The sequence below is a fragment of the Oncorhynchus masou genome, chromosome 9 (genome assembly GCF_036934945.1).
Source record: "Oncorhynchus masou masou isolate Uvic2021 chromosome 9, UVic_Omas_1.1, whole genome shotgun sequence".
NCBI lineage: Eukaryota > Metazoa > Chordata > Actinopteri > Salmoniformes > Salmonidae > Oncorhynchus > Oncorhynchus masou.
Window position 1 is genome coordinate 74,684,972 of NC_088220.1, and position 25,074 is coordinate 74,710,045.

A 25,074-nucleotide genomic window follows, 5' to 3' on the forward strand; every position below is an offset into this window, starting at 1 on the left:
GACTGAGTCCGTAAAAGCACTTTGTAGACATGTTCTATCCTGGAGCATAAGTTAATAGTTAACCAGTAGGTGTCATATAATTACAACAGGCTTCAGGTGTGGAATTTTAACAATGCATTGAGCAGGCAGATTAAATCCATCGCTCGACTCAGATAAGGTTGGAGGTTGGAGTTTACAAACGGCACTCTTAACCTGTGAACTAGAAAGACGGGGCTTAGAGAGAGAGCAGAAATATGTCCAACCAGGTTACACAATACTGCATCCTCAGGGAGGGACATATTGCATACCTCAGATGTCTGACTTGAGCTCAAGGAAAATTCTCAGTGGACAAAACGCATTCCGCCCCGAAACCCATCATCTCTCTCTCTCTCTCTCTCTCTCTCTCTCTCTCTCTCTCTCTCTCTCTCTCTCTCTCTCTCTCTCTCTCTCTCTCTCTCTCTCTCTGTGTGTGTTCAGAAACCAACCTGTTCAATATACTGTTGACAAAGGGAGAATAAGAGTACTGATACAGTCACTATAAGTAAACATTCCTCTTTTGATCACTGATTTGAGAGATCCTTTCCACTTTCACTTCTCTCTCTTTTCTTCCTACTGTACCTCTCCTCCCTATACACGTTCTCTATATTGAAACATTACTGTAATAGAGATCTATCTGACTGGTTGGGTAGATCCAGTCAACAAAGCTGTGTGAATCACACAAACACGCCTGTCTGAGGAGAGGAGTCAGTAGGGTGAGTCTGGAAAAGTGGGGTGCCTTGCTCAATCGGCATTGTTATTTTGTCAGTGTGACGTGAGATTGTTTCTGTTGTTATTGAGACGTCAAGAAGATCTGTGTGCCTTATTGTGCCTCAAATATATTATTCGATATGAGAATCTTTACCAGTGTCACAATAACTATTGTAGTTGGATGATCAAGACAGAAACACTTCTGTATAAGACATGCAGCTTCAGAGAGCTTATGTTGTTACTCTGTCAGCCTTCCTCGATTATCTTTTGCATGTTGTGTAAATGTGTTGGACCCCCAGACCCTCTCCATCTGGTCTGATTAGAGGGAAGGAGTTTGATGGTGCGAGGCGAACACTCTGCTCATACAACGAGGCCTCACTTAACCATTCTCTGCACAAAGGAGCCCTGGAATTCTCTCTCCTGATGCTGCATGAACTGTACTGATCAGGCAGCGGGCGCAGGTTTACGGAGACCATCATCCACCACAGACAAGCAGGACAACAGGCTACATATCATCTGAACACACAGTTCTGTACCACACTGGAGGACCTACAGGAGAACTGGCAGGTGTACTGGCTTTTAGTGTGTTCTCTGAGGTGTGACTAACCCCTATACAGGAGAATACAAGGTATACACCACTGGGGAACACACTGAAGATCTGGAGAGGAGGAATATAAAGAAAAGGAGTACTAAAGGAGTGATCAGTGATCGCCATGAGGCTGAATTCCCTGGCACAGGTAAGTGGCTTTTCTGGTTCTCCAGAGCACAGAAGAGCAAAGCAGAGAGAGATGGCATGCAGGTGAGGCCGGGCTCTGGAAGATCTTTCAGCAGGCCCCATACAGACAGTACAGCAGTGTTATTCAAAGTCGGGGTCTGCAGTGGGGTCGGCTAATTAAAAATTAAGAGAACAGATTGTTGTATGGGACAATATACAAATGTTTTTGAGAAAGATTATTAGAAAAAAAACATTGAGTAAATGTATTTTTTGGTTTCTTTTCATTTTGATAAGAGATGAAAATGTAATTAATTAAAGGATATTTGTTAGAAATGTAACTATTTTAAGGTTGTGTCAGTATATTTGGAGTGAGGTGGGATCATGAGAAAAAAATGGTGTCCCCAGAAATTCTGGTGGAAGAAAAGGGGTCCCTGCTGCAAAAGTTTGAATACCACTGCAGTGCAAGGCGGTACACAGAGGGTGAGAGGGAGGGAGAGAAAAAGAGGGCGAGTCATACACAGAATCATTACAGCTTAGGGAGAGAGAGGGGGCTGACTCTGATTGGCTCCATGGCTGTTTGAGTAACTAACAACACTCCTGCCCCCCAGGCAGGGGGTGGAGGAAGAGGGAGGAGTAGAGAGAGAGGGGAGAGGAGAGAGAGGAGGAGGGACTAGGGAGAGCTACTTTGGCCTCACTGTGCCGGGCAGTCGCTAACCTATGTGAGACTGAGCCCTGAAGTGTGTGTTGTGTTGTTGTTGTTGTGTTGCCTCGCTGGGACTTGAGATTGACAGAAATGGATTTTCTCCTGGATTCTGGCTAACATTTGATGGATTCTACACTCTCCTCTGCCCTGAAGCCAAACCCAACAGGAACTACCACACCATCCCGGATCTGAGAACAGGAGGGGGACACACACCACACGGAGCCTGGAGCCCATTGCCATGGCGATGACAGCCCTGTTCAGGGGCAAGTGGGGACAGAAGTCGCAGGAGCCACCTGAGAAGCAGCCCGCAGCATCGGTGCACTCCACCAACCACGAGGAAGAAGAGGAGGATGACAGGGTCATCGCCCCTATCCGCAGGAACTCCCGCTTCTACCGTTCCATGAGGAAGAAGAGGCTGGCCGCGTCAGAACAACTTGAAAGTAAGAATAGAATACCCCCCTCTTCCCTTCCGCTCTGAATTTCACCAAGCATAGGCTTCCTTAGGCAACAGGTAACCTAGTGGTTAGAGTGTTGGGCCAGTAACTGAAAGTTTGTTAGATCGAATTCCCGAGCTGACAAGGTACAAATCTGTCGTTCTGCCCTTGAACAAGGCAGTTAACCCACTGTTCCTAGGCCGTCATTGAAAATAAGAATTTGTTCTTAACTGACATGCCTAGTTAAATAAAGGTTAAAAAATCCGTCTTTTGTCTGCTACAGTAGAGTGTCATTAAGTTTGAGAATACAATAAGAATACAGTTTGAAAATATCTGGGATTCAGGTAGCATGGAATGCTGATAATCTATGTGTACAGCAGTTTTACCACAAAAAATGACTTTTTTTACTTAGTTACTTTCCACCACTGATCTTTATACATTGATGGACACAGGAACCCCTGACCTCTTTCCTAAAATCATCCAGCCAGTCTGTCTGCGGTATCATTGTTGTTATTCTGTGGCGTTTTATAGACCGCAGAACAGCAGCGGTTGTATTGTTCCACAGAGAACATAGGCTTGACGGTCGGACGGTCCTGAGAACTAATGAAAGCTAATGAAACCAGAGGAACCGGTTCCATTGTTTTATAATATGTGTTGTTTTAACAAATCTGTATGAGCGATGCCTGTTCTTCCAGCCAACCACCTTTAACCTCCAGCCTACACACTTCATATAGCCTGAGGCTGGAGAGGAGGAGAGCTGCCGTCACGGAAATACACCCTTCCCACTGTGTATAAGCTGGTTGAATCAACATGGTTTCCACATAATTTCAATGTCATGACGTTGAATCAACTTGGAAAAGTGATTGGACTCTCAAAAAGTCAGCAACCCGGAAGGGTGAAATGTTTTGTTGATTTCACGTTCAATTCACATTAGTTGACAACTCAACCAAGTGAAAATCAAAACTATACGTTGAACTGACGTCTGTGCTCAGTGGGTTGTTACACACCATAATATATTGCTATTGTCAACAAAGTATTCAGATACATGAATGCATAGGCCAATGGACTAAGAACTGTGCGAATACACCAGTGCATTCTATGACAGTTATGGTGTGCTGTTCTTATTTCAGACATTCCCCTTTTTGGTTTTTTACCCCAAATAAAGGTGACACCTGTACATGGTGCAGGCTTCCAAGAATACACACAGACAGTTCATTTCTCCAGGACTCTTTCCTGGTCCCTGGTAGACTTTGCCCAGCCTGTGAGATAGGCTTTTAGGGTGTGAGGGACATTTCTTTATATGACCAGTTAGGTCCGGAGAGTCAAGCGCCCTAGATAAACAAGAGCACGTTGTAAAATGTTGTGGGACCATTATAAAACAGGATGAAAAGAGATGATGCTCTTCAAAGACTGTAACCCTTGATATTTTATTTGAGTCAAAGTCAAACCAGTATTCAACCTCTAGTGAAAGCTGTTTACATTTTCTTTTAATTTAAACTTTATTTAACTACGCAAGTCAGTAAAGAACAAATTCTTATTTACAATGACGGTCTAGGAACAGTGGGTTAACTGCCTTGTTCAGGGGCATAACAACAGATTTTTACGTTGTCTGCTCAAGGATTCGATCTAGCAACCTTTGCGGTTACTGGCCCAACGCTCTAACCACTGGGCTACCTGCTGCCCCAAATTTGGTTACAACTTTCAGTTTGGTAGATAACCTTATCTTATCTGATCAATTGCTTTTTCTTATAGGAATAGTACAATTGTTGATTAACTTTTTCATTCCTCATACTCTCTCAAAACAATCTTGAATCTACAGGAATGATATACAGTAATGGGTCGATGAGTTTAAAAAGATAAGTAGATTTTTGTGTAAACGACCTACATGAGGTGTATGGGACTGGATTGGCTTTTCCATAGTTATTGAGGTGTATGGGACTGGATTGGCTGTTCCATAGTTATTGAGGTGTATGGGACTGGATTGGCTGTTCCATCGTTATTGAGGTGTATGGGACTGGATTGGCTGTTCCATAGTTATTGAGGTGTATGGGACTGGATTGGCTGTTCCATCGTTATTGAGGTGTATGGGACTGGATTGGCTGTTCCATCATTATTGAGGTGTATGGGACTGGATTGGCTGTTCCATAGTTATTGAGGTGTATGGGACTGGATTGGCTGTTCCATAGTTATTGAGGTGTATGGGACTGGATTGGCTGTTCCATAGTTATTGAGGTGTATGGGACTGGATTGGCTGTTCCATCGTTATTGAGGTGTATGGGACTGGATTGGCTGTTCCATAGTTATTGAGGTGTATGGGATTGGATTGGCTGTTCCATCGTTATTGAGGTGTATGGGACTGGATTGGCTGGTCCATCGTTATTGGGGTGTATGGGACTGGATTGGCTGTTCCATAGTTATTGAGGTGTATGGGACTGGATTGGCTGTTCCATCGTTATTGAGGTGTATGGGACTGGATTGGCTGTTCCATCGTTATTGAGGTGTATGGGACTGGATTGGCTGTTCCATAGTTATTGAGGTGTATGGGACTGGATTGGCTGTTCCATCGTTATGGATTGGCTGTTCCATCGTTATTGAGGTGTATGGGACTGGATTGGCTGTTCCATAGTTATTGAGGTGTATGGGACTGGATTGGCTGTTCCATCGTTATTGAGGTGTATGGGACTGGATTGGCTGTTCCATAGTTATTGAGGTGTATGGGACTGGATTGGCTGTTCCATAGTTATTGAGGTGTATGGGACTGGATTGGCTGTTCCATAGTTATTGAGGTGTATGGGACTGGATTGGCTGTTCCATTGTTATTGAGGTGTATGGGACTGGATTGGCTGTTCCATAGTTATTGAGGTGTATGGGACTGGATTGGCTGTTCCATCGTTATTGAGGTGTATGGGACTGGATTGGCTGTTCCATCGTTATTGAGGTGTATGGGACTGGATTGGCTGTTCCATAGTTATTGAGGTGTATGGGACTGGATTGGCTGTTCCATCGTTATTGAGGTGTATGGGACTGGATTGGCTGTTCCATCGTTATTGAGGTGTATGGGACTGGATTGGCTGTTCCATAGTTATTGAGGTGTATGGGACTGGATTGGCTGTTCCATCGTTATTGAGGTGTATGGGACTGGATTGGCTGTTCCATAGTTATTGAGGTGTATGGGACTGGATTGGCTGTTCCATTGTTATTGAGGTGTATGGGACTGGATTGGCTGTTCCATCGTTATTGAGGTGTATGGGACTGGATTGGCTGTTCCATAGTTATTGAGGTGTATGGGACTGGATTGGATGTTCCATAGTTATTGAGGTGTATGGGACTGGATTGGCTGTTCCATAGTTACTGAGGTATATGGGACTGGATTGGCTATTCCATAGCTACTGAAGAATATGGGACTGGATTGGCTGTTCCATAGCTACTGAAGTATATGGGACTGGATTGGCTGTTCCATAGCTACTGAGGACTGTGAATGTAAACTGAACTCGCTGTTCTGTGGGTGTTATAAATACAACAGATGTTCAGTGGAGTGTGTGGTAGATGTGTGCCCATAGTATTAAATGGCCTTAATTTGTCCAAGCTGGTAGGCTATTGCATCACAACTTATTAGAAGACTAATGGCCAATGTAATGCATAATACCTCCAGCAGTCTTTAAGTACAAAGTCTGTTTTGAAAGAATTGTTTATTTTTCACTGGAATCCTGCTACAAATACCTGCACAGGGATATATTATCTCAAAGGATTCTATTATATGTTATATATAAAACATCATGTGACTTTGGCCTATGTGGTGTTAGATCAGCAGAAAAGGGTGGCGCTTTGCAACTCCGCTGAACTGAAGCATATAATTCCTGACTTAATGGGTGGGTAGATCTTCTGTTACAACAATAACATTGAGCATATGGAAGCACTTGCCCCCGAATAAACAGGTGGTAATCTCAGAAAAGCAGAGGGGAATTTACCTGAGTTTGAAGGCTAGCTATCTCCATCGGTCATATCTTTGGGACATCCCTACCCCATTGAAGTTGAAATTTAAAATGGTTAAGGTATAAGGGTTAAGATTATGGTTAAGGTCAGGGTAAGGGTAGAGGATTCCCACAGCTGTTTATCAAGAGCTTATAACTGACTAATTCAAATGTCACTGTGTGAGTGTTCTCATGAGATAATCAGTCTCTTAACTCGCCCTCTTAATGCCGGTTTGCCAGAGGGAAATCAAGTGCTTGCAGGTCTGGGCGGTGTTAGTCAGTGGTGCAGCAGCTTATATAGAACCAGAATGGAGCTGCCAGGCAAACAGTGCCATTGAAAAACAATTCCTAAGTAGACTAGTTTAGCACTGGGAGGAAAACCCAGTTATTCACGTGTCCCAGGGTGCAGTAATCTGCTGAAAACACACTCTCTCTCAATCCAACTCAGGAGACTCCCCTAGCAACACATTCTTCTGTCTAAAGTGGGTTTCAAAGTCATGACTACCTGCATATCAGCCCTGTACTCTAAAGAGTCACTGTGTGTGTGTGTCTGTGTTTAATATAGGAAAATAGAGATAAAGTACTTTAATTTCCTTGTCTCTAACTCATTGTTCACTCTTTGCCCACTCACCCCTTTCCCTTAAACCCTTACTTATCATCTCTCTCTCTCTCTCTCTCTCTCTCTCTCTCTCTCTCTCTCTCTCTCTCTCTCTCTCTCACACACACACCATCTCTTCTTCTTCTCTCTCTCTCTCTCTCTCTCTCTCTCCCTCTTCCAGGCCCTGCAGTCTCTCTGAGGCCTGGTCCAGAGCCCAGCCCAGGCAGCAGGTCAAGCAGCAGCTCCCTCTGTGTCCCTGATCTCCAGAAACCTTCGCAATCTCCCCGGGCACAGCGGTGAGCCTTGCCATAACCCAACCCAGACTGATTCAAACACACACACACAGTCACAGACACTCACACGCAGACACACTCAAACTGAGGAGCAACCAGGAGCAATCATTGTCTTTTATGAGCTGCTTTTCCATTGAGTGACATGTGAGCCTAGAGCAAGACAATACAGGACACTGTTCTTTGTTGCATATATTGTGTAAAGGAATATCAGTGTTCTGAATGCGCTACAGTTATATTTACATGTTAGTCATTTAGCAGACACTCTAATCTAGAGCAATTTACAGTATTTAGTGCATACATTTTCATACTTACTATTCCGTTACTCTCATACAGTTAGAGTTAAATTTGCCTCATCTTCAAGAAGAGATATCACTCTTGTTTATTGTTATTGCAGCTGCTTATTACTGTGTACCTCTTGTATGTAGTACACCAACCTCTCCACACCAACTCCATTCCGGAACTGCGTTGCCGAGCAACGGGGAGCTCAGGAGCCCACACACACTTACTAGCGCGGCCTCTTCCCCTCTTTGGACTAGGAGAGGAGGAGGAGGGGGAGGAGGAGGGAGGAAGGGTGCAGATGCTCCTCCAGCTAGTGGTCAGTGTGGAGGGGGCTCCACTTCCTCCTCCTCTGTTTCTAGCTCTGGGTTGTACCGGACACACGACATGCACACACACACTGAAGACATGGAGAGCCTCTCAGAACGCACTGCAACCGCCTGCTCTGTACGGGAGCCCGGAGGGGGGACACAGTCACCGCAACCAGCGGAGGAGGAAGTCAATGAAGAGGGCGTCAAACTCAGGTAAAATTATGTGGAGTGGAGTGGGGGAGAGAGGAACTGTTGGGTTCCGCAATAGTTGATAAGTGGTAATTATGTGCTAATTGGTAATTGATTATTGAAAGTGCAGTATGTTGCAGGTGATGTATTTCTGTGTAATAATATGCTGAAGAGGGTGAGCTTTTTGAAGAGGTGCTCAGTGAAGTACTAACAGTGTGTAGTGAGCGAGGCAGGCTGGAGATAGATGTGAAGTCCTCTAATTTTTCTTGCCGCATTTCAACAAGTGTGTCGAGAATGAGAGGAAGTGGGAGTTGCAGCATTTCTGCACCTTCTATCAAACCCATCTTGGTAGAAAAAAGGAGTCCCTGGTTAAAATATTGGGCCATGAATATATGTCTTGTTTTATGAGAACGTGTCTTTTAAAACACATATTAATGATCTTGAGTATGGACTCTCATAATGTAAGGAATGGGAGGAACCAGCATTTCTAGATAGTCTGTTCAGATGTGAATATCTAATATTTCTAATGTGGTGTTAGTCAGCCCACACAAAATTAACAGATGATCTTTGACAATGTGAAATGAAGTGCTCTCTATCTGACTCCCATAGACCTCCGCATGATCCAATGAGTGTCCTTGAATTGTTGTAAATTATAGGATGAATAGTGGTTTGTCGTTGACTTCAAGGCATCTCCTTGCTCATCTCTCATCTTAATTTTTCTATCTTTCTTTTTCTCATTCTCTCTACTCAGGTTGGTGAGCAACAGGGAAAGAGCGAGCTCAACACCATTGAAAGTAGAACCTATCTGCTACAGTCTCAACATTGTCAAGAACGTTGGTGAGAAAAATATAGCCAGTAGAACTGTCAATTCCATGCAAGGTGGAGGCAACATATGTATTCCACCCACACCACAGTCTCCAGAGCTGCTGCTGCTGCACTGACATAATGACCTTCTCTGTTCCACCACCTACACACGCACAGGTGGTGGTACACACAAACATATGCAGGCACATACACACACACACACACTGCTGTTAACAACAACATATCCCATAATATTGCCTTAAAAAGAACAAGATTTGCCTGAAGTTGCATCCATCTATCACTTAAAACTTCACTGTGCATCCGTCAAGGTTGAAGGCTGAGTTTAGTGTGTGGTGGGGCTCTGTTCTCTGTACTTACAGTAATGGGTATAGATGAGTTGAGATACTGATGTTCAGAGCAGTGTCACACCTAATCTGTGGATGTAAATAAATGGATGTCCTTTGAAAGGATGCATTAATGGAATAACTCAGCAGAAAGTGCTTTTTGTCAACATGTTGGTTCAAGCATGCCTCCCTCTTTCTCCTCTCTCAATCTCACCCTCTCTCCATCTCTCACTCTCCCTGTCTTCTATATCCCTCTTTCTTTTCTTTCTCTCCCTCTCTTATGTAAGTGTCAATACCATACGCCCACCTTCAGTAGGTGAGCATTTGAATTTGACTGAGGGGGCTTATGCAACCATTTCCTGTTGTTCAACATGACCTTAACGGCTATGTAGTGTGAGGGGACAGAACATACACATGCACGCACGCACAGTGCTAATGTTCTCCTCCGCAACTAACCACCCTGCTTATCAATGTGCAAGTATCCAGCCCTCTTTCACCTGAATCTGGCTGAGAGAGAGGTAAAGAGAAAGAAAGGAGAGGACTGATAGAGAAATGTGAAGAAGATGAGATCCATTATTTCAAATGAGATGAGATCCATTCTTTCCAAATTGACTCTACACAATAACTAATGTAGTTACAACTCCATGATGTCACACACATATGAAGGGAACGTTTTAGTTCTGGGTCACGGGGTTCAGTGTAAAGACAACAAAGAGTGGTTGTGAGTTATAAGTTTGATTCCCCCATGGGCCACATATACTGTGTGATGTGGCCTCAGACTAAAGTTCTGCTAAATAACCCAAATAATATTTTATTGTTATCAAACAAACATGACCATGTGCTCAGACTCATGTTGTCTTGCATCTGTCCTTTTTCATTTCTATTTTGTCCCTTTTTGTCCCTCCAGCCTTCCTGTACCAGGAGTACCGGGACACATCCAAGCAGCAGGAAATCGAGCAGCGACGGCAGCAGGATGGGTTGACGTCGGAGGTCAGCGCGGGGTTAGGGGTGACGTCCCCACCGGCTCTGCAGCTGCAGCTGAGGAACAACTCTCGCTCTCTGAGTCTGTGGCAGAACCTGGAGGTCGTGCAGCAGAGCGGCCTGCTCACCCGGCTAACGCAGAGAGAGGTCATCATACAAGAGGTGAGGGGTCAAAGGCCATACAGTAGAGAGAGAGAGAGAGAGAGAGAGAGAGGTAAAAGGTTATACTGGAGGGTGAAAGGTCAGAGAGGTCTTACTCGATGGTGAATGGTAAGTGAGAGCCTTACATGACCTGTGTCCTTGCTCTGTTCTCAAGGCCATGTTTGAGCTGGTGACCTCAGAGGCATCCTACTACAAGAGTCTGGAGGTGCTGGAGACCCACTTCCTGAAGAACCCTAGGCTGGTCAACACACTCAGCCAATCAGACATGCACTTCCTGTTCTCCAACATTGAGGAGGTGATGAAGGCCAGTGAAAGGTAAGAGAAGCCTGTGTGTGTGACTCATCAGCCCCCCCCCCCATCTTCTCTGCAACGTGTGATTACTGATCCCTCTAAACTGCTGTGTTAAGCTTTCTGAAAGTAAAAGGTAAACAAGTCCTTATTCATCTTTCATTCCAGATCATACTGTAATACTTGTATGGTGACCTTTATTCAACTGTCCCCTGCTGATGATGTCATACTACACATCTTCCTTAGGTTCCTGATGGACCTGGAGAACCGCATCGAACAGTCCCTCCAGATCTCAGACGTGTGTGACATCGTCCACGAACACGCCGTCAAGCACTTCCACGTCTTTATCACCTACGTCATCAACCAGGTGTATCAGGAGAAGAACTACCGGCGCATTCTGTGGGTACCCATCCAACTAATGTCTACAGTAGCATGATATGTGGGTTAACCTCTCTGTGCAGTAGTACAATAGATGGAGTTGTGGTTGGTATTGTAGCTGTGCTAAACTGTTGCCCATCACAGATCATTATCAATTTAGAATTGACAGTTTAAATCATGCTTTAACTGAGTAAGACCATCTATGTGATTTATGCACAGTCAGCCTATGTACTGTGTGTACTGACTGAATAAGATGAAGGTCTGTGAGTTGTATGACAGCATACCTGACAGAATAACATGTGACTTTCAGCACAATGGGAAGTGGCTGTCTATCAAAGTAACTGAACAGAAAGAACCTTAAGAACCTTGAGCTGTGGCTATGATAACAACAGAACACCTCTGCATTGAATATCATTCTGTTCACCTGTCCTGACCTGGGTGAAGCACACATTTCCCTCTCTCTCTCTCTCTCTCTGTGTGTGTGTGTGTGTGTGTGTGTGTGTGTGTGTGTGTGTGTGTGTGTGTGTGTGTGTGTGTGTGTGTGTGTGTGTGTGTGTGTGTGTGTGTGTGTGTGTGTGTGTGTGTGTGTGTGTGTGTGTGTGTGTGTTCGTGTGTGTGTGTGTGTGTGTGTGTGTATACGTACAATATGTGTCCCTGCTTGTGTCTGGGTGGATTTGTCTCTGTGCCTATATATGTACAATATGTGTGTGTGTGTGGATCAGCCTGTATTAGTGTTTTTAATGAGAGAACAGAACAGAGTTTGTATTGATAATGATGGCAGGTTGATTGTGTGTGTGTTTTTAATGAGAGAACAGAACAGAGTTTGTATTGATAATGATGGCAGGCTGATTGTGTGTGTGTGTGTGTTTTAATGAGAGAACAGAACAGGGTTTGTATTGATAATGATGGCAGGTTGATTGTGTGTGTGTGTGTGTGTGTGTGTGTGTGTGTGTGTGTGTGTGTGTGTGTGTGTGTGTGTGTGTGTGTGTGTGTGTGTGTGTGTGTGTGTGTGTGTGTGTGTGTGTGTGTGTGTGTCAGCCTGTATTAGTGTTTTTAATGAGAGAACAGAACAGAGTTTGTAATGATAACGATGGCAGGTTGATTGTGTGTGTGTGTGTGTGTGCGTGCGTGTGTGTGTGTGTGTCAGCCTGCATTAGTGCTTTTAATGAGAGAACAGAACAGGGTTTGTATTGATAACGATGGCAGGTTGATTGTGTGTGTGTGTATTAGTGTTTTTAATGAGAGAACAGAACAGGGTTTGTATTGATAACGATGGCAGGTTGATTGTGTGTGTGTGTATTAGTGTTTTTAATGAGAGAACAGAACAGGGTTTGTATTGATAATGATGGCAGGCTGATTGTGTTGCGTAGTAGCAGCAGCAGGGTGTGGTTGTTTGTCAACATAGATGTCTGTCTTGTCCCTCACCACCATCACCACATACCTGAGAGTAAGACTGTGACATTCCCACGCAGGCAGCCCTACAGGACAGACCGCATGGATGGTAGAGACGCAGTGGGAGCTAAGCCAGTCACCAAACACCAGACGCCCACTGGAAAAAACATACCATGGAGTTTAGAGCTGTGAAGCAATACCAAAATATGACACACTGTAGGTCTGTATCAAGAGATTTAGGGTAGGAAACTCCATGGCATTGGGGCCAGATCTTAGGAACTACATCACCTACATCACCTAACATATCATTACATTTACTCACACCTTAGTGATGTACATGTAACTGCCAAAATAAAGGAAACACCAACATAAGTGCCTTAATAGAACATTGGGCCAACAGGAAACAGAACAGCTTCAATGCACCTTGGTATAGATTCTACATGTGTCTGGAACTCTATTGGAGGGACGCGACACCATTCTTCCACAAGAAACTCCACCATTTGGTGTTCTGTTGATGGTGCTGGAAAACGCTGTCTCAGATGCCGCCCCCGAATCTCCCATAAGTGTTCAATTGGGTTGAGGCCTGGTGACTGGATGGCCATGACGACATATGGTTTGCATCGTTTTCATACTCATCAAACCATTCAGTGACTCTCGTGGCCTGTGGATGGGAGCATTGTCTTCCTTTGGGGGCATACCATGGTAGCCCAAATAATGGCCTGCCAGCATTTTTATACATGACCCTAGGCACGATGGGATGTTAATTGCTTAGTTAACTCACCAACCATTATTTTGGCAGTTACCTGTATGTACTGTGCTGACGTGTTCCATATAATGTGATATAGCGATCATCGGCATAGCATTAATAACCATTAACAACAGAGAGTCAGTGACAGTGCTGTGAGTCACCTAGGTATTGGTGACAGTGTGAGTGCATTCTCCCCTCAATGCTGGCTGGGAGATTCTTAAGACATTTTCACTGCTGCTTCTCATTCCTAATCAGATTATTGATAGACTCCACACAGAGAGGGCAACAATCGCAAAGTCGATGCAAAAAAACACCTCTCATTCTTATAAAACACTATGGGAAAGAACTAAACTTGCTGAGCTTGAGATAAGGCTAACTTTAGAGAGGGAGACCTCTGCTGGGCAGTTGGTTGTACTGTCAAGACAGGGTGACATAGTCAACAGGCGGCTGTGGTTTTTCGCAGGACACATGGCATTGATGGATGGATCTGTGTGGTCGGTGTGTTTGGACCTGCCTGGATGACGTCAAGTGTGGTGATTTGTTGCTCTGAGTAAAAGTTCCACTAACATCATAAAACATTAGTAATAGTAGTCTACTGCAACATCTAGAAGTTCTGTGAAGCGTGTCTACTCTCTGCGTAGAATGTCTGTGGTCAGACAACCTCATTGATTCAGTTTGTGGTGGTTTTAACATGCCTGTGTTTTGTGTTGGCTGTCTTTGTGGTGGTTTGAACATGCCTGTGTTTTGTGTTGGCTGTCTTTGTGGTGGTTTGAACATGCCTGTGTTTTGAGTTGGCTGTCTTTGTGGTGGTTCGAATATGCCTGTGTTTTGTCCAGACAGGGAAACCAGTCATTCCGTGAGGCCATGGCTAAGCTGGAGAACCAGCCGCATGTCCGAGGCCTCTCCTTCACCTCCTTCCTCATCCTCCCCTTCCAGAGGATCACACGACTCAAAATGCTGGTCCAGGTAAGTGGAGCAAGAGAGTGGGCTGAACCAAAATGGGGGAGCATAGCATTTCTGAATCACAAATAATAGTTATGATAATGCTTTTTTCTGTGCTAATATATTGCAGTATCCAGGATGTAAGTTTTGCGTTGAGCTTCTGCTGCTGTGTTTGCTTGCAGAACATTCTAAAGAGGGCAGAGGAGAATTCAGATATGGAGGCCAATGCCATCAAGGCTCACCATCAGCTGGAGCAGGTACGGTAACAGTACCAAACCGTTTACAGTACTAAACCAGTTTACAGCACTAAACCAGTCTGGGAGAGATGACAGAGTACTGGATTTGGTTCAGTACTGCGGGTTGTGATTATGGGCTCAGGGCCTGTCATGGTGTTGAGTGTTGCATTAAAAACAATCATCACCATCATCATGTTGGGAAGACTTAGTCTTGCCACGACTCTCTACGCTTTGTAAGGAATGATGACTGTCATGATGAGGTTAGTTGTAGTTGCCACAAACAAAGGAATGTGGTTTTAATTGGAGCATCAAGTATAGCCTCTACATAAATATTTGGTTCTCTCTGAAACAGGTCTAGCACTCTTTCCTTTGGACTCACAATCTGCATATATTCTTTACCTCCCAGTAATGTTTGTTAAAGAGATTCTCTGGTACTTTTATATAGTATTTTGGAAGTAATTCTGAAAGTGGCACTCATGAGCCACTCAACCTCGTCCCGGGCCTAACACCTGTGCCAATACACCCTCCAAACACCGGCTTCTTGGGCATGATCGCTTAATTATACCATGTCATTGTTGAATACTCCTTTCTGATTGACATGAATGTCATTCTAGAATGTGCATTATTTTCCTATAACGCATGGTCTATTTGCACGGCAGAATTCAATGGCTATAGTTCATTTTTACATGTTTTGTTTGAGCTGCTTTTGAAAGAAAAAGTATAATTCAAAACATATTGGTATTATTGAATTTGATTTTCTTAATAGAAAGCTAGAACTGATGATTTGGTTAAGCAAGTCTGTTTGTTTGGTTACCATGGCAACTACTGTAGCTGCAGTTGAAGTCAGAAATGTACATACACCTTAGCAAAATACATTTAAACTCAGTTTTTCAAAATTCCTGACATTTAATCCTAGTAAAAAGTGCCATGTCTTAGGTCAGTTAGGATCACCACTTTATTTTAGGAATGTGAAATGTCAGAAAAATAGTAGAGAGAATGATTTATTTCAGCTTTACCTTCTTTCATCACATTCCCAGTGGGTCAGAAGTTTACATGCACTCAATTAGTATTTGGTAGCATTGCCTTTAAATTGTTTAACTTGGGTCAAACATTTCAGGTTGCCTTCCACAAGCTTCCCACAATAAGTTGGGTGAATTTTGGCCCATTCCTCCTGACAGGGCTGGTGTAACTGAGTCAGGTTTGTAGGCCTCCTTGATCACACACACTGTTTCAGTTCTGCCCACAAATTTTCTCTAGGGTTGAGGTCAGGGCTTTGTGATGGCCACTCCAATACCTTGACTTTGTTGTCCTTAAACCATTTTGACACAACTTTGGAAGTTGTAATCTTCTGACCCACTGGAATTGTGATACAGTTAATTATAAATTAAATAATCTGTCTGTAAACAATTGTTGGAAAAATTACTTGTGTCATGCACAAAGTAGATGTTCTACCGACTTGCCAAAATTATAGTTTGTTAACAAGAAATTTGTGGAGTGGTTGAAAATGAGTTTTAATGACTCCAACCTAAGTGTATGTAAACTTCCGACTTCAACTGTATATAGTAAACTTGCTAGCTACTTCAGTGGATGTTGAACAAATTTCTATTGGCAAATGAACACATTTCTAGTAGCAAATGTGATAAATTATAGCCAAGGTATAAAAGGGATAATCAACTTGGGGGTCTTTGCGTTCTCTGAAAAATAATGCAACTCTGTAGGTCAGTTCCGAACACACCTTCTACGTCGTTCATTATTTTCCATAGAGCGCATAACCCTCGTTGATTATCCTTTACATAAACTACACATTGACACATCCAGCCCAACGCGGGAGATTTAAAAAACACTTACTAGTCGCCAAAGTTCTGGAGCAGGTCTTTAATGGCCTATATACAATTCCAAGGGAGTGTTGGGATGTGTTCCTTATATAATGGTTTGTTTGCCCGATTGTCAGATTGTGAAGGAGTGCAACGAGGGTGTGAGGAAGATGAGTCGTACAGAGGAACTCATCAGCATTGAGAAAACACTGGAGTTCAAGTCCAAGGTACCTGTAGTCACCAGTCATGTGACAACATGTCTATATTCTATATAGTCAGTGAAATTGCCAGACTGGCACAGACAGACTTGGTCAAAGGTTATCTTTCTCAGTTAGGTTCCAATAATTTGGCTACACCCTCAGTAACATCTGCTAAATATATGTATGTGAACTATGAAATTTGATTTGATTGCTTGTTTGATTCCTTTAACCTTTCTGGGAAGCGGGTTCCGCTAGCAGAACACCTGGCCTACAGCCAGTGAAATTGCAGGGCGCCAAATTTAAACAGAAATCTCATAATTAAAATTCCTCAAACACAAGTATTATATACCATTTTAAAGATAAACTTCTTGTTAATCCAACCACAATGTCCGATTTCAAAAAGGCTTTACGGCGAAAGCACACCTTGCGATTAACTTCTTGAAACTCTCCATCCCGGATCCGGGATCGTGACTAAAGCCTCAGGCTCATTAGCATAACGCAACGTTAACGATTTCTGAAAATCGCAAATAAAATGAAAATAATGCGCCTACTCTCAAGCTTAGCCTTTTCTTAACAACACTGTCATCTCAGATTTTCAAAATATGCTTTTGAATTCACTAATTTGTGTAAGAGTATGCTAAGCTAGCTTAGCATTTTGAGTAGCATTTAGCACGCAACATTTTCACAAAAACCAGATAACCAAATAAATAAAATCATTTACCTTTGAAGAGCTTTGGATGTTTTCAATGAGGAGACTCTCAGTTACATACCAAATGTGCAGTTTTTCCTGAAAGCGTCTTTGTGTAGGAGAAATCGCTCCGTTTTGTACATCACATTTGGCTACCGAAACGAACCGAAAATTCAGTCACCTACAACGTCAAACTTTTTCCGAATTAACTCCATAATTTACATTTACATTTAAGTCATTTAGCAGACGCTCTTATCCAGAGCGACTTACAAATATCGACCGAAACATGGCAAACGTTGTTTGGAATCAATCCTCAAGGTGTTTTTTCACATATCTCTTCATTGATATATCGTTCGTGGAAGCCTGCATTCTTCTCTGAATTCTGTGGAAAAATACTTGCAGCTGACTTTTGCGCACCAATTTCGGCGCAGGACACCGGGCGGACACCTGGTAAATGTGGTCTCTTATGGTCAATCTTCCAATGATATGCCTACAAATACGTCACAATGCTGCAGACACCTTGGGGAAACGACAGAAAGGGCTGACTCACTCCTCTCGCATTCACAGCCATATAAGGAGACAATGGAAAACTGAGCCTCAAAAATCCTGCTCATTTCCTGGATGCCGTTTCATCTTGGTTTTGCCTGAAGCTCACGTTCTAGGGCACGCACAGAAAATATCTTTGCAGTTCTGGAAACGTCAGAGTGTTTTCTTTCCAAAGCTACCAATTATATGCATAGTCGAGGATCTTTTTGTGACAAAATATTGCGCTTAAAACGGGCACGTCTTTTTATCCAAAAATGATATAGCGCCCCCCAGAGTTTTAAGTTAGGACAGCGCCGAGCCACAAAAACCAAACAGACATTTTCCAGCCAAGGAGAGGTGTCACAAAAGTCAGAAATAGCGTTAAAATTAATCACTTACCTTTGATGATCTTCATCTGGTGGCACTCCCAGGACTCCATGTTACACAATAAATGTTTGTTTTGTTCGATAAAGTTAATCTTTATGTCCAAAAACGTCCTTTTTGTTCATGCGTTTAGTTCAGTAATCGGTATGCACAAAATCCAGACGAAAAGTAAAAAAAGTTCAATTTAAGTTCATAGAAACATGTCAAACGATGTTTCTAATCCATCCTTAGGGTGTTTTTATCATCAATATTCAATAATGTTTCAACAGGACAATGCTGTTTTCATTAGAAAGTAAAGGGAACGAATGTCGCGCTCACGGCCACCCGCGATAAACAACTCATGCTTTCGACTGAGCCACTTACTCTGAGTGCTCGTATTCTCTCCCCTTTCACAATAGAAGCCTGAAACAACTTCTAAAGACTGTTGACATCTACTGGAAGCCTTAGGAAGTGCAATCTGACCCCACAGATACTGGATATTCGATAGGCATTCACTTGAAAACTACAAACCTCAGAATTCCCACTTCCTGGTTGGATTTTTCTCAGGTTTTCGCCTGCCATATGACTTCTGTTATACTCACATACATTATTTTAACAGTTTTGGAAACTTTAGAGTGTTTTCTATCCAAATCTAATAATTACATGCATATTCTAGCTTCTGGGCCTGAGTAACAGGCAGTTTACTCTGGGCACGCTTTTCATCCAAACTTCCCAATGCTGCCCCCTATCCCAAATTAAGGAGGTCGAAAGACCCGGAATGTTGGCATTTCAACAGCAAATAACGGATGTAAAAAAGAAGAGATCTCTATGATCTATAGTAACCCTGAGTTGAACCTGTGACCCTCTCCCTCCAGTCGGTGCCGGTGATCTCCCACTCCCGCTGGCTGCTGAAGAAGGGTGAGGTGCAGCAGATGGCCGGGCCAAAGAGCACTAGGACCATGCGGAGCAAGAAGCTCCACCACCCTGTCTACCTGTTCCTCTTCAACAACCTGCTGCTCATCACCAAGCGCAGCTCCAGGTCAGCACATGACATCACCACACAGAGACAGCTAGTGGTCATTGGGGGTCGCAGTGCACAACCACTTTCAGTCTGGGACTTTCTATTGCCCCCCCAACACATAATTTTGTATACAGGCTGATTTGAAGTCTACTACCTGCCAAACTGCCCTTTGTCACATAAGGCTTTGTATATGTGTGTGTCTCTTCGTCAGTGGTGAGAAGTTCCAGGTGCTGGACTCGTGCACGCGGGCCATGCTGAGGACTGAGGACATGGAAGACCAGGGTCAGATGCTGGCTAATGTGTTCAACCTGAAACTTCTGGAGAACCAGGAGGAGAGGCATGTTAGCTACATGCTCAAGACCTCCAGCATGTAAGTGACTACAACTAACAGCATTATTTAAGAGTCTCAAGCCCCATCGGCACCTAGTGTACTCAGTACAGTACTTCTCTGTATGTAATTGATCTGTTATTAACAATCTCCAATGTGTTCCTGTGTGCTGCTGCCAGGAGTGACAAGCTGCGCTGGATATGTGCTCTCACGCCAAACCGCCGCACGCGATTCATGTCCACCAGCGCCCACCAACCAGGTGAGACGTACACAAAGATGACACACACAGACACAGAGATGACATCCACTACTAACAGCTGAACTTTTAGGTACCAAATAACAGGTGGTAAACACTACCACTCAAAAGTTTGGGGTCACTTAGAAATGTCCTTGTTTTCCATGAAATGAATTGCAATATGAATAGGAAATACAGTCAAGACTATGACAAGGGTTTCCGATGTAGTCAGGCAAAGAGGCAGTGAGTTTGAAGGTAGGCCTTGAAATACATCCACAGGTACACCTCCAATTGACTCAAATTAGCCTGTCAATCAGAAGCTTCTAAAGCCATGACATTATTTTCTGGAATTTTCCAAGCTGTCTAAAGGTATAGTCAATTTGGTGTATGTAAACTTCTGACCAACTGGAATTGTGATACAGTAAATTATAAATTAAATAATCAGTCTGCAAACAATTGTTGGCAAAATTACTTGTGTCAGGCGCAAAGTATCTAGTAAACTTGCTAGCTTCTTCATTGGATGTTAAACACATTTCTATTGGCAAATGAACACATTTCTAGTAGCAATTGTGCTAAATTATAGCCAATTAACATTCCTCAAACATACAAGAATTATACACAATTTAAAGATAAACTTCTTGTTAATCCAACTATATTGTCCAATTTCAAAAATGCTTTATGGCGAAAGCACACCATGCGATTATGTTAGGACAGCGCCTGGCCACAAAAACCAAACAGACATTTTCCAGCCAGGGAGAGGTGTCACAAAAGTCAGAAATAGCGTTAAAATTAATCACTTACCTTTGATGATCTTCATCTGATGGCACTCCCAGGACTCCATGTTACACAATAAATGTTTGTTTTGTTCAATAAAGTTAATCTTTATGTCCAAAAACCTCCTTTTTGGAAAAAAGGGATAATCAACTCGGGGCTCTTTGCGTTCTCTGGAAAATAATGCAACTCTGTAGGTCAGTTCTGAACACACCTTCTATGTTGTTTCTTATTTCCATAGAACGCATATCCCTCGTTGATTATCCCTTACATAAACTACACATTCACACATATAGCCCAAAGCGGGAGATTTAAAAAAGACTTACTAGTCGCCAAAGTTCCGGAGCATGTCTTTTACTGCCTATATACAATTCCAAGGGAGTGTTGGGATGTGTTCCATATATATTGGTTTGTTTGCCCGATTGTCAGATTGTGAAGGAGTGCAAAGAGGTTGTGAGGAAGATGAGTCGTACCTAGGAAATCATCAGCATTGAGAAAACACTGGAGTTCAAGTCTAAGAAATGTCCCTGTTCTCCATGAAAGCATACATGAAATGAATAAGAAATATAGTCAAGATGTTGACAAGGTTATAGATAATGATTTTTAATTGAAATAATAATTGTGTCCTTCAAACTTTGCTTTTGTCAAAGAATCCTCCATTTGCAGAAATTACATTCTTGCAGAACTTTGGCATTCCAGTTGTCAATTTGTTGAGGTAATCTGAAGAGATTTCACCCCATGCTTCCTGAAGCACCTGCCACAAATTGGATTGGTTTATTGGGCACTTCTTATGTACCACAACAGCTCAATAGGGTTGAGATCTGGTGACTGCTGGCTACTTCATTATAGACAGAATACCAGCTGACTGCTTCTTCCCTAAATAGTTCTTGCATAGTTTGGAGCTGTGCTTTGGGTCATTGTCCGGTAATAGGAGGAAATTGTCTCCAATTTTAAGAGCTGTCCACAGGGTATGGCATCGCATTGCGAAATGGAGTGATGGCCTTCCTTCTTCAAGATCCCTTTTACCCTGTACAAATCTCCCACTTAACCGCCACCAAACCATCCCCAGACCATCACATTGTCTCCACCATGCTTGACAGATGGCGTCAAGCACTTCTCCAGCATCTTTTCATTTTTTCTGCGTCTCGCGAATGTTCTTCTTTGTGATCCGAACACCTCAAACTTAGATTTGTCTGTCAATAAAAAAAAAATCCAATCTACGTCTGTCCAGTGTCTGTGTTTTTGCCCATCTTAATCTTTTCTTTTTGTTGGCCAGTCTGAGATATGGCTGCTTCTTTGCAACTCTGCCTAGAAGCCCAGAATCCCGGGGGTCGCCTCTTCACTGTTGACATTGAGACTGGTGTTTTGCGGGTACTGTTTAATGAAGCTGCCAGTTGAGGAGTTGTGAGGCGTCTGTTTCTCAAACTAGACACTAATGTACCTCTTTCTCAGTTGTGCACCGGGACCTCCCACTCCTCTTTCACTCCTCTTTCTATTCTGGTTAGGGCCAGTTAGGGCCAGTTTGCCCTGTTCTGTGAAAGGAGTAGTACACAGCGTTGTACGAGATCTTCAGTTTCTTGGCAATTTCTCGCATGGAATAGCCTTCATTTCTCAGAACAAGCATAGACTGACGAGTTTCAGAAGAAAGTGCTTTGTTTCTTGCCATTTTGAGCCTGTAATTGAACCCATAAATGCGGATGCTCCAGATACTCAACTAGTCTAAAGAAGGCCAGTTTTATTGCTTCTTTAATCAAAACAACAGTTTTTAGCTGTGCTAACATAATTGCAAAAAGTTTTTTAATGATCAATTAGCCTTTTAAAATTATAAACTTGGATTAGCTAACACAACGTGCCATTGGAACACAGGAGTGATGGTTGCTGATAATGGGTCTCTGTACACCTATGTAGATATTCCATTAAAAATCAGCCGTTTAAAGCTACAATAGTCATTTACAACATTAACAATGTCTACACTGTATTTCTGATCAATTTTATGTTAATGGTAAAAAAAAGTGTTTTTATTTAAAAAACAAGGACATTTCTAAGTGACCCCAAACCTTTGAACGGTAGTGTATATGTTATTAATGTGCCTGTGTGTGTGCGTACGTGTGTGGTCAGCCTCTCCTCAGGTCCAGTGTATTCAGTCGTATTCGTCTCAGGAGCCAGATGAGCTGTCCATTGAGATGGCTGACGTGTTGAACATCCTGGAGAGGACAGATGACGGTGAGATCAGACAACATATCTCCTGGGAGATCTTAGTACTAGGAGCTCTAGTGTAGATTCAACAGGCTGCCTGTTAGTTAATATCTCTCCCTTTACTCCCTCTCTTTCTTTACCTACACTCCTCTTCCACTCTTCCCTCTCCCTCCTCCTCTCTCTCTCTCTTGCTCCTCTCTATCACCCCCTCAGGCTGGATGATGGGTGAGAGGCTCCATGATGGAGAGAAGGGCTGGTTCCCTTGTCGGGTAGTAGAGGAGATCAAGAACCAGGAAGTGCGGGCCCAGAACCTCAGGGAGTGCCAGAGGATCCACCTGGCCCAGGAAGGGGGCGCTTCCTCAGGGTCCAGGCTGGGCTCCAGGGGTGGCAGACGCACCCCCAAAACCCCCAAAGTCTCAAATTTCTTCGGTACCTGGACTGACCATTCAGAGGAGGAACAGTGAAGCACATGATATTCCACACTGAAAGTGATTGGTTGGAACCCCCTGGCATCGATTTTTACTGGACCACATGGATCAAATGACAGAGATCATGTGATTTGAGCATGGGATTGCATTGGAAGAAAGTGACATCATGCAATGACATTATCCTATTAACTGTTTCCCTTTCTCAAGTGGTTTTGGTGTGCCAGGGTTTAGGGTCCCAGGCTCCAGGGTTTAGGGTCCCAGGCTCCAATGTTTAGGGTCCCAGGCTCCAGGGTCCCAACCCCCAGGGTCCCAGGCCCCAGGGTTTAGGGTCCCAGGCTCCCCTGATGGGTCCTACGATCAGAGCACTTCTTCCATAACTCCAACACACTGCATGTCTTACAGTACTTCCAGTGGAATGATTCAGGACTACCAGTCTAACTAAAACAAGGCTCCGGTGGAACAGGAGCTATTGCATGTGATGGGAGAAGATGATAACCACAGAAACAGTTCTCAAGGGGATGGTAACATGTGAATATATCGTAACCTTGCCTCAACTGCATGGGCCAATTTTGTTCTTAATTTTCTAAAAGCGCTTCTGTGCTACAGATTTAATTACCCCAGAACAACGGCTTGACGATCCACCCTTTTGTAAAGAGCAACTCCTCTATTGAAACCATACAAGAAGCACGGTTTAAAATTCACCCACTAGCACTGAATGGAAATTAACCGTGAATGTTTCATGATTCTGTACAGTAAATAGAACAATCACATGACAGAGTGCTCAGTATTGGGCAGGAAGTAATTGACTGGAGAAGACGAGCCCTACAGAATCACAGGCCTTGCTTAATCAAGGCCAATACTGATATGCCACTTACACATGCACACTGACATTCACGCGCACACACACACACTTGGGGAAATCTAGCACAACTTCTCCAAATTGAAAAACCCTCCACAGACACCTGGTCCTGAAGCATCTGCACAGAATGTGCCAACACACCGACAGCACTGGAATGGCATGCGAGTGACAAAACATGTGGGTGTATGATGAGTATGTGTATGTCTGCATACTGTATGCCTTGAATGTTCAATATACAATTAAATAATTACTGAAACATTGTGTAATTTAATTATGTAAGAAGTAATTTATTGTTAATAAAATCTAAATCTGATATTCAAATGGACATGATTTGTGTATTAAGTTGATAACTGGTTTGACTGGTATTTAACCCACCTGTTAACCCACCTGTTTAACCCACCCTGATTTAGGTTAATCTCTGAGTGAATTCCTGGTCATATGGAGATGTCATTTAACCTGCATAAAGGTTGGTGAATAATAACCCTGTCTTGTTGACACAATATTCTTGTTTACAAAACATTAGATTAAACATTAAACCATCTTTTAACGTATTTCCTGAAAAATTGAGCATTACTATATATACACTACATGAACAAAAAGTATGTGGACACCTGCTTGTCGAACATCTCATTGCAAAATCGTGAGCATTAATATGGAGTTGGTCCCCCCTTTGCTGTTATAACAGCCTCCACTCTTCTGGGAAGGCTTTCCGCTAGATGTTTTGAACATTGCTGCAGGGACTTACTTCCATTCAGCCACAATAGCATTAGTGAGGTCGGGCACTGATGTTGGGTGATTAAGGCCTGGCCTGCAGTCGGCGTTCCAATTCATCCCAAAGGTGTTCGACGGGATTGAGGTCAGGGCTCTGTGCAGGCCAGTCAAGTTCCTCCACACAGATCTCAAGCCATTTCTGTATGGACTTCTATTTGTGCATGGGGGCATTGTCATGCTAAAACAGGAAAGGGCCTTCCTCAAACTGTTGCCACAAAGTTGGAAGCACAGAATCATCTAGAATGTCATTGTATGCTGTAGCGTTAAGATTCCCCTTCACTGGAACTAAGGGGCCTAGCCCGAACCATGAAAAACAGCCTCAGACCATTATTCCTCCTCCACCAAACTTTACAGTTGGCACTATGCATTTGGGCAGGAAGTGTT

The 25,074-nt window shown here is 43.3% G+C and overlaps 1 protein-coding gene across 1 annotated transcript; it reads left to right on the forward strand.

Annotated features, from left to right (window-relative positions):
• The first annotated feature begins 1,987 nt into the window (after positions 1-1,987).
• On the forward strand, positions 1,988-24,244 carry LOC135546626 (ephexin-1-like). The gene is made up of 15 exons (XM_064975210.1): positions 1,988-2,584; positions 7,329-7,443; positions 7,866-8,240; positions 8,968-9,053; positions 10,272-10,507; positions 10,662-10,822; positions 11,042-11,194; positions 14,150-14,279; positions 14,438-14,512; positions 16,443-16,532; positions 18,957-19,120; positions 19,314-19,472; positions 19,610-19,689; positions 22,555-22,659; positions 22,846-24,244. The coding sequence occupies exons 1-15, from the start codon at positions 2,383-2,385 to the stop codon at positions 23,094-23,096; spliced, it is 2,382 nt and encodes a 793-aa protein (XP_064831282.1). The 5' UTR covers positions 1,988-2,382; the 3' UTR covers positions 23,097-24,244.
• Positions 24,245-25,074: the final 830 nt, after the last annotated feature.

Bases quoted from the DNA above. Each gene is read 5' to 3' on its own strand.
- LOC135546626 (XM_064975210.1), top strand. From the start codon at position 2,383: ATGGCGATGACAGCCCTGTTCAGGGGCAAGTGGGGACAGAAGTCGCAG. The intron at 10,823-11,041 runs GTAAGAGAAGCC...CATCTTCCTTAG, and splicing joins GTGATGAAGGCCAGTGAAAG to GTTCCTGATGGACCTGGAGA. The intron at 16,533-18,956 runs GTACCTGTAGTC...CTCTCCCTCCAG, and splicing joins CACTGGAGTTCAAGTCCAAG to TCGGTGCCGGTGATCTCCCA.